The sequence below is a fragment of the Etheostoma spectabile genome, chromosome 14 (genome assembly GCF_008692095.1).
Source record: "Etheostoma spectabile isolate EspeVRDwgs_2016 chromosome 14, UIUC_Espe_1.0, whole genome shotgun sequence".
Classification (NCBI taxonomy): domain Eukaryota; kingdom Metazoa; phylum Chordata; class Actinopteri; order Perciformes; family Percidae; genus Etheostoma; species Etheostoma spectabile.
The window spans coordinates 18,528,342-18,542,420 of record NC_045746.1 but is presented as its reverse complement, the minus strand read 5'-3'; the positions used below and the strand labels follow the sequence as shown (position 1 = coordinate 18,542,420).

General features: G+C 37.4%; 1 protein-coding gene across 1 annotated transcript in view; it reads left to right on the top strand.

The window, feature by feature from the left end:
- nudcd1 (NudC domain containing 1) overlaps positions 1-14,079 on the top strand; it is a 33,277-nt gene that overhangs the window by 12,639 nt on the left and 6,559 nt on the right. Inside the window, exons 6-8 of the mRNA XM_032535287.1 lie at positions 2,072-2,279; positions 6,883-7,027; positions 8,234-8,359. Coding sequence (XP_032391178.1) covers positions 2,072-2,279; positions 6,883-7,027; positions 8,234-8,359 — 479 coding nt within the window. The remainder of the gene's footprint in view (positions 1-2,071; positions 2,280-6,882; positions 7,028-8,233; positions 8,360-14,079) is intronic.

Sequence of the window (14,079 nt, the reverse complement as noted above, 5' to 3'; positions counted from 1 at the left end):
GCAGAAAATTGGCTTCATAAAAATGTGGGCAATGGTGAGAACAGATTTGTTCCTTGTTAAAGAGAAGTGGAAATGCAGCCGTCATGTTTAAAAAATAAAAAGCATGTTTAAAAAATAAAAAAAGGGTAAATAAAGGAAGTAGATGGGTGCCAAAGCCCGAATTCATTCAGTGCTGTGTTTTTAAAACTAATATTTATAACTAATTACACTGTAGTTATTGCTTTAGCTATTAATTTTATGACTAGGAAGCACTTAGAGAGAGCATACCTTCTCCAGTGCTGCACAACACTCTACATTTTTATTTGATTAATGGAAAATAAAGTTTTAAATTTGGACCGGATTGCAACACTGTATTAGTGATAGACAATCGTGATGTATGAACTAAAGAACTTGTATTGATGATGAGAGGCAGGATCAGACGACAGATGAGACGGACTCATGATGTTCTTTTAAGGGCAGTTTAATCAGTATACTGTGAGAGGGAGTGCTGCTATGTAGCCATCAGCGCTCTCTCTCTCTCTCTCTCTCTCTCTCTCTCTCTCTCTCTCTCTCTCTCTCTCTCTCTCTCTCTCTCTGAGCAGCAAGATACGAAGGTCTTATATATGGTTGGGTACACACGGAATACAAAACAACTAGACATGCATGACATCACTTGAACATAACAACTTTGTCCTAACATGGTAGAAACAATCTAGCTGACAGCCTCTTGCAAACACAGCCATTGGCGTCCATCTCAGCTATCTTACTGTAGCCTGAGGTCAGAGGTAAACAGATGAACTTGAAATAGTAGCGGCACTTCTGTTTCTCACACACATGTCCAGCTGTCTTCCTTTCTCCCTACAGTCTAAAGTTACTTGTTCAGACAGCACATTACCATGATATGTAGAATAACAACTATCATCACATAAGGCATAAAAGAATATGCATCACAAATTCTGTGATCTTAGTCTCTCACTATCAATGTATGTGCCAGTTTTTTTTATAATTCAAGTAAGAGTAAATAAGGATTTTTCATGAGAAAAATCCTTATTTACCATACCAATATTGAGAAATTCTTTTAAGCAAAATCATGAGTCAGCACCTGGCTTGGATCCACACCAACAACGGCTAACGAGATCCTTGGATGATGGTCTAACATTGCATCCAAAATTAATTGATATCTGTTAACAGCAGATAAAAAGGAATAAACATCTCAGATCCATCCTTGGCAAAGGTAACAAATTACAGCAATGTGGTGTTACTGGTTTGCCTATACTGAACATATTTAGCTTTTAAAGGTCCTGAAAACCTATGTTCTCAATTATTGTTTTACAATGAGTGATAGGGTCTTGGTTATTTCACAGGAGAGATTTGTGTTTTTTGTCTGTGCTCTTCTTACTGGTTTGAAGGACATAAGTAGGTATGTGCAGCATAAGGGTTTAGAAATATTTTAATCAAAATAGCAACAATTAATGTGTTTTTTTTAGATAATTTGAATGTTAGCTTACAGCTAACATCTGTTAAGGTGGTATATTGCTGTTTTGGGGTGCATTAACACAAAAAATGTTCCAGCTGCCAAATGCATGTAAATGATGTGAGGCAGAATTTACTTTGCTTTCTGTCTGAACACAGCTTTAAGGGATTGTTTTTACCCATTCTGTAAAAATCCTCTTATAATTATAAAATTGAGACATAAGATTGACAATTATATCTGTAGTGATTTAATGTAATTCCTTTTACTAGAGGCTCAACAAACTTTCAATTGTAAACCTTAATCTGAAAATAATACAATTAAATAATAATTGCAATTAAAGTACAGAAATGCAACACAATCGGCAGAAGTTTAGGTCTGCCAGGATAATTTTTCCTGCAGGTCAAAACAGGAAATTGTGCCAGGAATTGGCCTAATAGTTTCACTGGGAGCTCGGTCCTCATAGGAGGATAATTCATTTATTTTAATAGTCATCCATCGGCAGTGTCATTTCCTTCAACTCTTGCATTGTATTAGATGTTTTATGCATGACTCTGTACCATCTGGCACAGGACTGTCATTAACTTGAGCACCATACATTTCTCTCCTATTTGAACTCAGATCCGATTTACTTCTGGCAGCAGACAGCGGAGGACATCACAATGTGTATGCGCATGCCTGAGGGTGTCACCAAAGAGGAGGTGCAGTTCAGGCTGACGGCAGACAACATCAGGCTTGGAGTTCAGGGTTTCCCTCCTTTACTGGAGGGCCAGCTGTTTGCATCTGTAGACCCAGAGGCCAGCGCCTGGATCATCAAAAATGACAAAAGGTGTGCAAAGTTGAAGTTTCTGAGTTGTTGTTTGATTTCAGTGTTTAAAGGGAGCAATACAGCAGTGACACACATGAAACCTCATGGGACATTACAACAGTATTGCTTCTGAATGAGCTGAATAGGGAGCCACAAACCATCAACTCCAAGGACCAGTTTCCGTCTCTGGTCTTGTTTATTCTCCTTTGTTTACTTTCTTTCACAACCTCATATCAAAATGATAGATATTACATACTGAATATAGTAATGCACCCCATTAATCTCAGAACAGAGAATTGTTTCACAACTATATGAATGTATGATTTATTGACTATGTACAGTTTGCATGCACCATTCTAGAGATTTAAGAGACCTGAGACGGGTTCTGAGCTTGGATCTTGAGCCAGATACAGTGTGTTTCACTTACCATCATAATGTATTGTATGTATTTATTTACAGCTTTTAATGTTTAATGAATGCTCTAAAGTCATTCAAGGAAGTAGTTTTCTAACCTATTACAGGACATTTTTTCTGTAGTCGTACAGACACTTATTTCACGAATTGTGATATTAGCAATATTGGAGAATACTAATAGAAATGGCCTCGTATACAGTCAAGAAATGTGGGTCTCTAAAATGTATCAACTATGCAATGAATCTAGTAGTTGGGTAGTTGTCTTTATTGCCTAGAAAGTAAATGTGAAAAGTATTCTTCTTCTTTTTTTTCTTCTTTTTTTTATAATACTGAATCATGAGGATTGTGGCTAGGTTTTCACTTGACACTGAGCAACAGAACCCATCTGTAATTACCCTGTCTGTCCCTATGACCCTGGTCACAGTGTTCTCTACGGTCTCTTAAGCCAAAATGTTAATAAACCAGTTTCGAGAAGTGTTATACATTCAATCAACACCACTGGAAAAGAGTCACCTCGCCCTGAATAGGGAGATTGGGACAAATCCTGTAACCAGGCTCCAGGTTGAGATTTAAGGTGAATGTGTCAGACCACTCAGAAAGGGAAGTCAGGGCCCCCCTGAGGCAGTTTTTAGCAGGGCAGGAGTAATACTTGAACTGCTAGGAAACTTCTGAACGCTTACTTGCTTTGTTTAGAGAGAAAGTAGAGACTTGCAATGATAGCTGCGACAGACTCACGAAGTGAAAACATCGCTGTCGCAGCAAAAGTGGCAGGGTCAAATTCATGTCTCGAAGCGAACATGTTTTAGCCAATTCCCACTTCCATGGCAGTGTTCACTGAGCGCTTTGAAAAGCTCTGCAGTGGCAAAGTGCCAGTGGTGGATGAGTTATTCCCTGAGATTGTTGGAGTGTTATGGTTGGAACCCTTCTTTGATGTCCCATACAGGTTGAGAAAAGTGCCAGATGGAGTGGTGGCTCACTTTTTTTTTTTTTCCAAGTCGCCAAGGGTTTTGTGCTCCAATTATTGCATTATTTTGCTAAACTGGAGCTCAGTGCGACGACTATTGAGCACCAGCTTCAGGTGAACATGTTGTGCTAGTTGTGGAACAGTGAACTTTTCCTCAACCTTTTGAAATACATCAACTAATTCAATAGGAACGTGGCCCTGCCCTTGACTTTATTTTCACAGCGAGAGAAAAATCCTGAGATGAGAGCAAGAAATTGCATCGAGAGCAAAGAATTAGGTTTTGAGAACGAGAAGAAAAATGTTTTGAGAGAAACATTTTTTTTAGTGAAAATGTTTTCACACTGATAAAAATATCTATTTGAGAGTTTAATAAATACTTGAGAGATTTTGATTTTCTCAGAAATAATTAAAAGAAATTCAAATTTATATTTAATCTTTTTTTAGTCTTAAGTATTATTTTTTGCTATCAGTGTGATAACTTTTTCTCTCAAACTATTTTTTTTCTCTCAGATCATTTATTTTCTCGCATGTAATAAAGAAACAAAGCTAGCTCCATATGCTTGCTGTTTCTTCAATGCGAGTCCTTGCTGTGTGTGTGGGTGGGTGTGTGGGTGGTCTGTATCTGGATGTCCTTTTACATTGTAAATATCTAGGAAAAAAACACTCCAATTGTGAATTGGGCATGTTTTTCCATACCAATGGGTTATGTGTTTTATAGACAGACAGCTGAGCACCATCCTGCTTTCCTCTGTCTGAAATTGAATTAAGAAGCTGTCCTTGTGTGCTGTGTGTCTTTCATATCTTGTCATTGTTTCCCAAATATAAACCTGTTTCATAACATCCAACAGCACAATACAATATTAATGATATTTTCTCCTGAAGGCCCCATTCTTCGATTGAGGCTGCAACTTGTCATGTTAAATAGTAGGCTGACTACTTTATGCCTAAAAAAAGATATCTTTTCTGTTGGTAGAACTGAAACCCAAAGTAATCACAATTCTGAGGTTTTAAGTCATGTATTTCACAGTATACTCTACATCTAGTATTATTATAACTTTATTTGAGTTTTGTACAGTATGTCATGAAAACCAGAGACTTGGATTGGTTTCTGATAGCCAGTTCCATTTTGGATCTGATTACCAGTTCCAACAAATCTCTTTTTTGGAACCTTTCATCGCTCCTCACCCTTCTTTTCTATTTGCAAAGAGTAATGTAGAAAACCATTAAGGTAGCATACTTCTAAATTTTAACTGTTAATGACAAAATGACAAACATTAGCTGAAGCTAATTAACTATAATTCCATAATGGCAAAAATGTAACTATTGACTTTTGTCTAATTGCTCTGGTACAGAATGAATTATGACAAATAAGATTTAGTAGGCAATGCCTGATATTTTAATACCTCACATAGACTTTTAATATATAATGCTTCTAAAAGCTGTGTTTTAGCCTTGTAACTAATTAACTGAAAATGGTCAAAAGCCAAACCTAATAACATTTAATAAGGGATTTGTTTGAATTACTAAACTAGTTCCAATGCTCATTGTCATGCCCCTGGTCCATTTTTTAGTGAGATGTGTATTACTGTGCCTCTTTAAAATTCAGACTGATGCGACAGAAGGCTTTCATTTATACATATACAATACTATATATATAATACTACTACAATAATACATATTTAGCTACATTAGACTGCCAATGCATTCAAAAGGCATGCATTGGCACAGTCTTTTCTGGACCTCTATGCCCAGGAGAGATTGTGGTAATTATTGGTTTACATAACATGCAGAAATAAACGTAATTTGAATAGAACTTTTTAAAACAGAAGTTGCCTTACAGGAAGATTAAAACCACAACGAGTGAGATAAAAGAAGAGGCAGACAAAACAAAACCTAAGCATAGGGCGGAAAAAGTGTATAAGCCTTAAAGGAAAGGGTACACAATTTTTACTGTAACATTATTTCAAAATCAGTATTTGGCTAAGCAATACATTTTACATGCATAGACTTAGTAATGAATTACGTTGTTTTTATTTTTTTATTTTTGTCGCCATCAAACATGCTTTTAATAGTTTGCAGATGTGGTACTTTGCCGTACTGTGATGCACTTAAAACGGTAGATTGTACCTTTTCACCATTCAGCCCTATTCAGTGGGCCATAATGCATTGGAGAGTACAGGATACATTCAGAACCACAAAACACGAAGCACCAACATACAGTCGTTCATTATGCTCTCTTTGCTTAATGGAAAACTGCAATTGGTGCACTGTGACTAAATATACTTGCAACCTTGGGAACTGACACGGAATGTGAGTTAAATTGCTCTTGCGAAATGTACATATGTGACCAGATTTATAACAAGGAAGAAAAGAAAATGTTATTCTGATTTTGTTCAAATTTATTTGTATTTTGGCTTGAATTCAGAAAAATGCCATAATTTAAATGAGAGTTAATGAATAGACTCACATGTCTTTGTGTTGAATTCATTCACCAATGAAAAATAATCAAGTGTATAGGTTTTATGTGTAGAAAGACTCTGCAACCTATGAGTAGCATATGTTCTGAAATGTTTGTATAGGCCTTTATCGTCAGTAATTAATGTTACTGTCTAAATTAGCCATGTTGAAACAATGATTGGTGGTTGCATTTTATTTTATTTACATAATTTGGCAACATAAAAAAATTAAGAACTTCTGTGACTATTGGAGGCAAGATGTTGGCAGATAACATTATTTTACTTACTTTAGTCTGAACGTCAGTACAAAAACGTATTGTATAGAGGACAGAAAATAATTGCTGCTAGTAATGTTACAAAAAAATTTTTGGGGTACTTTCTTTCTTGTTTTTTTTCTACCGCAACAAACACATGCTACTGAGGAACATAATTTCTGTCAAAACCAGATCAGCCACAGTCCTGTCACCCTGAGTAACTCATTAAGCTCGTCTCTGACCTTTCTCATCAAAACTGCATTTTAGCCTACCAGACTGCTCCTGATTGGATGTTTACTAGTTGTTCGCATCATTCTCATTCAAGTACAACATTTGCTCTGTAGTTCATAAAAAATTCAAAGCTGTCAGACAATTTCCGAACCTTTTTGCAGCTTGTGACAAACAGAAAATCAGTTTGTGAGCTTTCTGACACAGCTCGTCTGCACACTCAAGCCTTATCATTTGCATTTATATGACTCATTGATGATCAGCACTTTGAATGGGAAGGAATATGTGTCTATCTGTTTCTATGTCAGCCTGGAGGTGACCCTGCAGAAGCGCACTGAGGGGCCGATGTGGTCGGAGCTGGTAATAGGTGACAAGAGAGGGGAGAACGTGATGAGCGACGAGCAAGCTGCCCTCATCCACGAGAGACTGACATTTCTCACATCTGAGGACTTGGTAGGCTGAAGCTCATATTGATAACTCAAATACTAAATGTTATGGACAATATCTTTCATAGGTGCCATCACTAAAACAAATATCCTGCCAAAGCTGCCTCCCTTGCATGAAAATACCCAACATTTGTGTAAATGTTCGAGTGTAAAAGCTGCCCACGAATTAAATGCTAATCTACCAATTATAAAATCAGAGATTTTGTTTGCAAAGTTGACATTTTGTCTTGAGCATTGTGCTGAAGAAAAAAGGAAAATTCATCCTCTGGGGAGCAAGAATTAGCTCACAAATGTTTATGGTATTCTGGTGATTTTTGATTATGAATATTTGAAACAAATTTTTACTTCTCAAGCTTACTCCCTGCTGAAATACTCCAATTACTGTCCATTTTTCCTATAATTAGTACAAATTTCATAATTCTTTTTTTTTGGAAAATTACTAAATTATTTGGACATTTGGCACCCATATTAAAGAGCATTACCGAATTTGGTTAATAACAAAATCTGCAAAGGCTAAGATACATGTTTTACTTTATTTTCTAACATCAGTATATTTTGTGATATAGTATTTTGTAGAAACTCAATTGTAAAATGGTTGATAATAACAATATGGAAATGTCTTTGTTGCTTATCCAATGAACTAATTACAAATTATTAAAACCACAATCCTGTAAACCCAATATTACTATAAAACTGTACTGTTTTGGGGATTTGAAACACCCAGTAAAATTGTAAAGCAAAATATATTATATTGATAAATGTCTGGTTGAATCACTGCAGTGTTAAATCAGTCAGTAGTATATGTTTGAAAACATTACCCAAAAATTAAACTTTCATGAGGCCAAGCTTTCACTTTTGCTTGTTTTCTTAGGAGAGTTCTTCATGACCTCACGGACATTTCTTATTTAAGTTCACTCTTCTAGCTTTTAGCAGCCCTACCTCCTCCAAGGCCTCTCATCTGTCCTTTACCTCTTCAGCTGCTCCTCGCCCTCTGTCTGACATCGTATACACATCCTCACACTTGAGTTACCCTCAGTCTCTTGTTCAACAGCATTTTTTTAGTCATATCCTGTCTCACCCTTACACTTCATTAGTATCATCTGGGTCCACTTGAGGTCCTCAGTGCAAATCAAGCCTTTTACATGTTAATAAATGCAAATCGAGTGTAACCATGGCCTCGGCTATGTTTTCCTGTTCTTCCTTTTTTATCCAGAATGGAAACCCTGACAGGGATAAGCCCCCGTGTAACTCTCAGGAGCTGGAGGACTGTGATGGGTTCCCAGAAGACAGCTCCAGCCTTACACACTTTGATGGAGAATCACTCAAGCCCACTCAGGTGGTGAGTAACACGTATCTCCTTCACTAGTAAACACGTTGATGGCTCTAGCCTTAAAATCTGAGTTGTAGGATTTAACATTTTCAGTCGTGTCTGTCACCTCCCTCCATCCTGCATTCCCCTCAAGTACACTGCTGGCAACCTGCCTTCATAAGAGCATGTTTTTATTCAGCACTGCCCCCAGTGAGCAAGCCAGCGCCGGCCTTGCACTTTAACAAACCACTTGATCAGAGAGCCCCACAAAGGCCTAGTAAAGAAGAAACCGACACACCCAGTCCATTTCCATCACCTACCCTCGTGACTGGAATTTTAAGAAGCTGAACCATTGTTGCTGGCATCTATTTTTATAAATGCTCATCCTGGGAATGGGTTTTTTCAGGTAAAAACGGGTGACTTTGCTTTTGATCTAAGAACGGTGTGGACATGTTGACATGTTATCAGATGGTACAAATGCTCTGCATCAAAGAGGTGTTCACTCAATGTCAGCCTTTTTAAAGGGATATTTTCCTACTGTACTCTGATCAAAGACTCTCTTGTGCTGTCCATTTTAGCTGCAGTAAGCATTAGCCTCTGAAGCAATAGGTCACAGAGGATTTATAAACTACATTGCTGACATTTAAAATAATGTTTACAGTCTATCTCCAGCATATGCTTTAACAAACAATAATTATTATGTTATTACAGTTTATGTTGTCAGCAAGCAGACTGATCTCATGAAATGGCGTATGTATGATACGCCAATTACATTACCTTGTAATTTGCATGTGAATTTACGCTGTAGCGAGTAGTATGAAAGGGTGAAAATCCAACACCCAGGACACCAGGGATTGTGTCCCGCCTGTCACGTTTCCTAAACTCAACCGTCGCTTTCTTCTGTTACTAAAGCCAACCCTGTTCTTCTTTCCCTAATCCCAACCGGTTCTTCTTTGCCTAAACTCAACTGTAGCTTTCTTCTTGCAATAATATGAGCTTCTTGCGTTGTTTTCGCAATAACATGGCAAGCGGCATATATGTTTACGCCCGCTATATACAGCGTTGACATACATGCGGATAGGTCAAAATGTGTGTAGATAACACGCCACTTGGCTTAAGAAAGTTGGAGTGTAAATTTACGCAAAGTCATGATGTCTTGTTGCAACAAGAGTCTACAGCCATGTTAGCAGGAATTTGAATATGTACTTACACAGTGACAATGGTAAAAGGGTGACTTTAGCAGATATAATGGTTACCACCATTGTAGCGGGTTAGTAGGATAGCATTTACTAATTAGCACCAATAGTAAAGCTGAGGCTGATGGGAATGTTTACAAGTATTTAACATAACAGGAGACTTATTTGTTTCCCAATGGGAAATTGACAAATTCACATTTGGGTCATAAAATTTTAACTTGGTGCTGGCACTAGATGAAAAGTTAAGAGATTAACAAAGTTTTTATTATTTATTCTTAGGGGAACATAAGTGTCAATCTATCCAATAGTTAAGACATTTTATTCTAGCTAGCTTAGTTAAAAAGCACATAAGTACTACTGTGAGGTGTACACTTGGCCATAAAAACTTATTCTGATAACAGCTGTAGAAAAACACAACATTTTGTCTAGTTTGGGTTGTGATTGATTTTTGTGTTTCATGTTCTAAGAAGCCAATTCTCCACCTTTAAACATGACTGAGCCTCTGACGTCGAAGATTACTGTGAGAGGAGAATTTCACAATCATATTTAAGGCTTAAGCATGGAATGACTACAAAATAAAAACTTCAGTACACAAAATATGTCATTAACTTTGTGTGTGACAAGTACTGTATATGTCAAAATCTAACACTCAGATTTATGTGTATATTTTTTTAAATCACGCATGGAAATGTACAGTAAAAAAAAGTCAGGTGCCAAGAGATTCCCAAGCCTAGTTACAGCTGCAGTGTTTACCATTGCACATTAGCCTTGCAGCTAGCGGAGTTTCCTTCTGTTTAACTTTATCCAGATAAAACGGCACGGGTGAATTTCAGCCTGCATGCCCGTTTCGTGGCCTAAAACAGCGTGGCTTATATTGGTAGAGAGAGCAAGTTAGCAACTGCCGAGTCGCCCTCTCTGTTCTGCTCTCAGTCTGCTCATCTGCTAGACGGGTTGCACTTGGGCTGCAACGTATGTTGTAAGGTTTAAGTCGATGTTTTTTCAGGGGTAACGCCATTCACTTCACCAGCAGTATTGACAATAGATAAAGCCACTGTGTCTTGAGAAGCTCTATCTTATTGTTTTAGTTCACTTACTTTACATCAACTTTGCTCATTTTTTTTCCTCTCTCTTTATCTCACAGTGGCACTCATACTGCTCGCTCTCCTTGCGCACACCACACTGGCACTGACGCCCGTCACTTAAGGCACCCAGCTGTTCTCGCTCTAACTTACGCTACTCTTGTAAGAGGGTTGCGGTAAACCACAGGAATGTTTTGCGTTTTAACTGCGGTATGAAAAAATCCATCGTCTCAGCCCTACTCTGATGTACTTTGTGTTTATTGCTAATTAGAACATGTCAGCAGGCAAACTTGATAAACTAAGATGGTTAACATGGTAAGCATTATAATTTGCTAAATATGAGCATGCTATATTGTAATCGTGAGCATGTTAGCTGTGCCGAAGTACAGCCTCACAAAGTCACTAGCATGGCTGTAGACTGTTAAGCTAACAGCTAACTATCCTATGTCTTGCTGCTGATCTAGCATAATTAATTACAGTGTGTGTGATAAATAAAAACATAGTGGGAAACTTATCTGTTTCATGGCGTTGGAAATGGCAAATGACAGGTGCGACTCCGCAAGCCAATTAACATCTTACCATTACAGAGCACAGAAAGCTTTTTTTTAAACACAGTGAGTTTTTGTGTAAAATACATAATCTGGTTTATTCCCCTTTTGATTCAAGAGTGACAATAATTAAATGTGATGTCAAAGAGATTGATAAAGGCAAAGTGAATTTTCTATTGAATAGTCATGATCACACTCCTGACTGAATGATGTGAAGGTCTTCATGTTGGTTAACTTGCGTCTTTGCAGTCAAATAAAGAGCAAAAGTTCCGCATCTCAGGCAAGAGAGGGTCAAAATAAACAACGCTTTGTCCTCCCAGTATAAAGCAAAGTGAGCAGCAGCCTCACAGGAACATGACGGAATTGGTGATGTTGATGACAGGTAGTTGGCATTTCAGCTGTTACAGACATATGGCCTCTGTCTAAAGATACATTTTCTTTTGCTTCTTGTAATCCATCTAACAATCCCACAGACCCTTTGATGATAAAGCATAAAAAGAGAAATCACTAAAAGCTTCTTTCAGACTGAGAACAGGTCATTTATTTTGAGTATTTGTCTATACTGAGTCCGACTCTAGTGCTTTATGCTGTGTCAATGGCTCATCAATAATATAGACTTTTCCAATGTTCCAGTTAACAAAACAAAATTCTACAAAATTTTCTCAAATCAAGTAACTATACAGAAAGTTACACCCAAGCAAACTTTGTGCTTTGCCCCATGGTATAAAGCAGACAAAAAGGCAAACCGTGTTTACCCCATTCTGTTTCTGCTTTGTAGATTCATTAAATACATTTAACAGTTTATGCAGAAGAGCACTTGAGAGGTTTTTTTTCTCTGTGTCCAGGTCATCCACAGTCTTTAATTAAAAAATCCCCTGGTCTCTAAGAACTGTGTTACCCTTTCATGTGTTTAATCACTCTCTATTTTGAATAGCGTATTTCAGTTTAGTAGGTAACATAGGAATTAGCAGGAATTTAGATTCAAGAGTTTAATCTGATGCTTTGTTCGGCTGCTGGCAGTTAAATTGTACTCATTCATTAATGGCTTTGTAAAGAAACTAAAGCAGAATAGCAATTTCTTTGATAGAGGATTTGATTCTTCTGATTTCCCTGGTTTGTAAAGTAAGATCTGAACACTGCTGTACATATGACACAGAAAGCAGGCCAGAGACTAAATGAAAATTTGTGCTGTAAAATAGTGAGACAAAAGCCTCATGATTGGATGTTTCCTTTTTGTATGGAATTTGACCATTAACAAGCCACAGAATAGCTATTACATTACATACAATAACAATGCCTAGACACCGACTGAAATTTCTGGAATTGGAGAAGACGAAGCAAATCTTAATATCCTGCAGCTGGTTAATGTCATTTTTAAAAAGGTGGCAGAGAGTTTCTAACTCCGAAATCTTTATCAAATAACTGTATTCCTAGAGCATATAACCACACACACTCCCACTCAGCATCAGCATGTATAAGTAAGAGCTGCTAATATTATTATATTTCAGGTCTAAGATATTGAAAGAGATGTTACTAGATTTTTTTTTTCATATGAAAGCCTATCCATGAGATTTTATCTATAAGTCATATTTTGTGTTTTTGCATTTTCACTCTTTCAATGCATCACAAGCAACACTTTCTCTTGGACCTTCTGTTAAAGCCACTATGTGTAGTCTCTTTGCGTGATCATAACATCTTTAATGATGCTGACAACAACATTTTTATTTAAGACACACAACCAAGTATGAACATTTTTTGACATTTTAGCGTCCAGGATTGCCCGGGTCCAGATTTTTTAATCTACCCACTCTACCAAGTTGACTTATTTCTCTGGCATCATCACATGAAGCAGCGGTTTCTCGGTTGGAAAAAATCTATCCATTGAGTGCCCCGGGGGTCTAGCGATTAACCAAACAACACCACAGGAGGGACTAGTAGCATGTCTTCTCATTATTGACCAACATAGTTTTTAGTCCACTTCACTCCACTCTTTAAACCCCGGGAGAACAAGTATGTTGTCATGGCCGTGTGTCAGTGTCAACTTAAAATGACGTTCCATTTAGGTGGTTATGTCTTCACCTAAATGGTCACTAAGTCTCTAGTGATTGATTTAAGGAAAGGTGAATCCCCCTCCTTCATGGAAATTGGTTGGAGTGGAATCCTCGTCAGACTGAAGATGGAAACTGAATGTAACAAGTTGACACGTCTGTCTGATATCAGGGAATACTAAAACAAACTTAAAGAAGCTAAATAAATTCACATAAGAAATTTTGTCAGATCATTTGCAAAGGTAAAGTTTGTGTTATATGCAGCATACTACTTAACAGGGAAGTAAATAGAACCAGCTAAACTCAACATCCCCTCATTTACACTGTGAACAGTTTTAATTGGAATTAGAACTGCACGCATTTATGACGGGGGCCAAGCCTCATTGCACCAGTCACCCTGATGCGAGTTGACCCTGGCAACCCGGGGAGCACCCGAAAGCGTAACCCAAAGCATAACGTTGGGAATGCAAACGTCAGGAAATAATGAGAGGTGTGAGCCGCTTTATCTGTGGTACATTGCTGTTGCAAATATCCCAGAGCCCTAAAGGAATTTTGCCCACTTCTGGTCCGTCTGGTTTTATTTTCTATAAAAGTTTGTAAAACATCAACCCTTTAACCCTGTAGTCAATCTATGAACATCATTTATTTCAGAAAAACTGGGCTATTAGAATAGTTGTGAATTATAGTGGATTTTTTACATGAATTATAACCTTATGACAAAAAAAAATAACACTTTATTTTTTGATTGTGTTCTAGTAGAGACTGATTGCATTCCCTAAACATATGTGTTATCTCAATTGTCTGAAATTGAGATAAAGACACCATTTGTTAATAGATTATGCAGTAAAATTTTATTTCAGAATTGTTTTTAAAACCCCA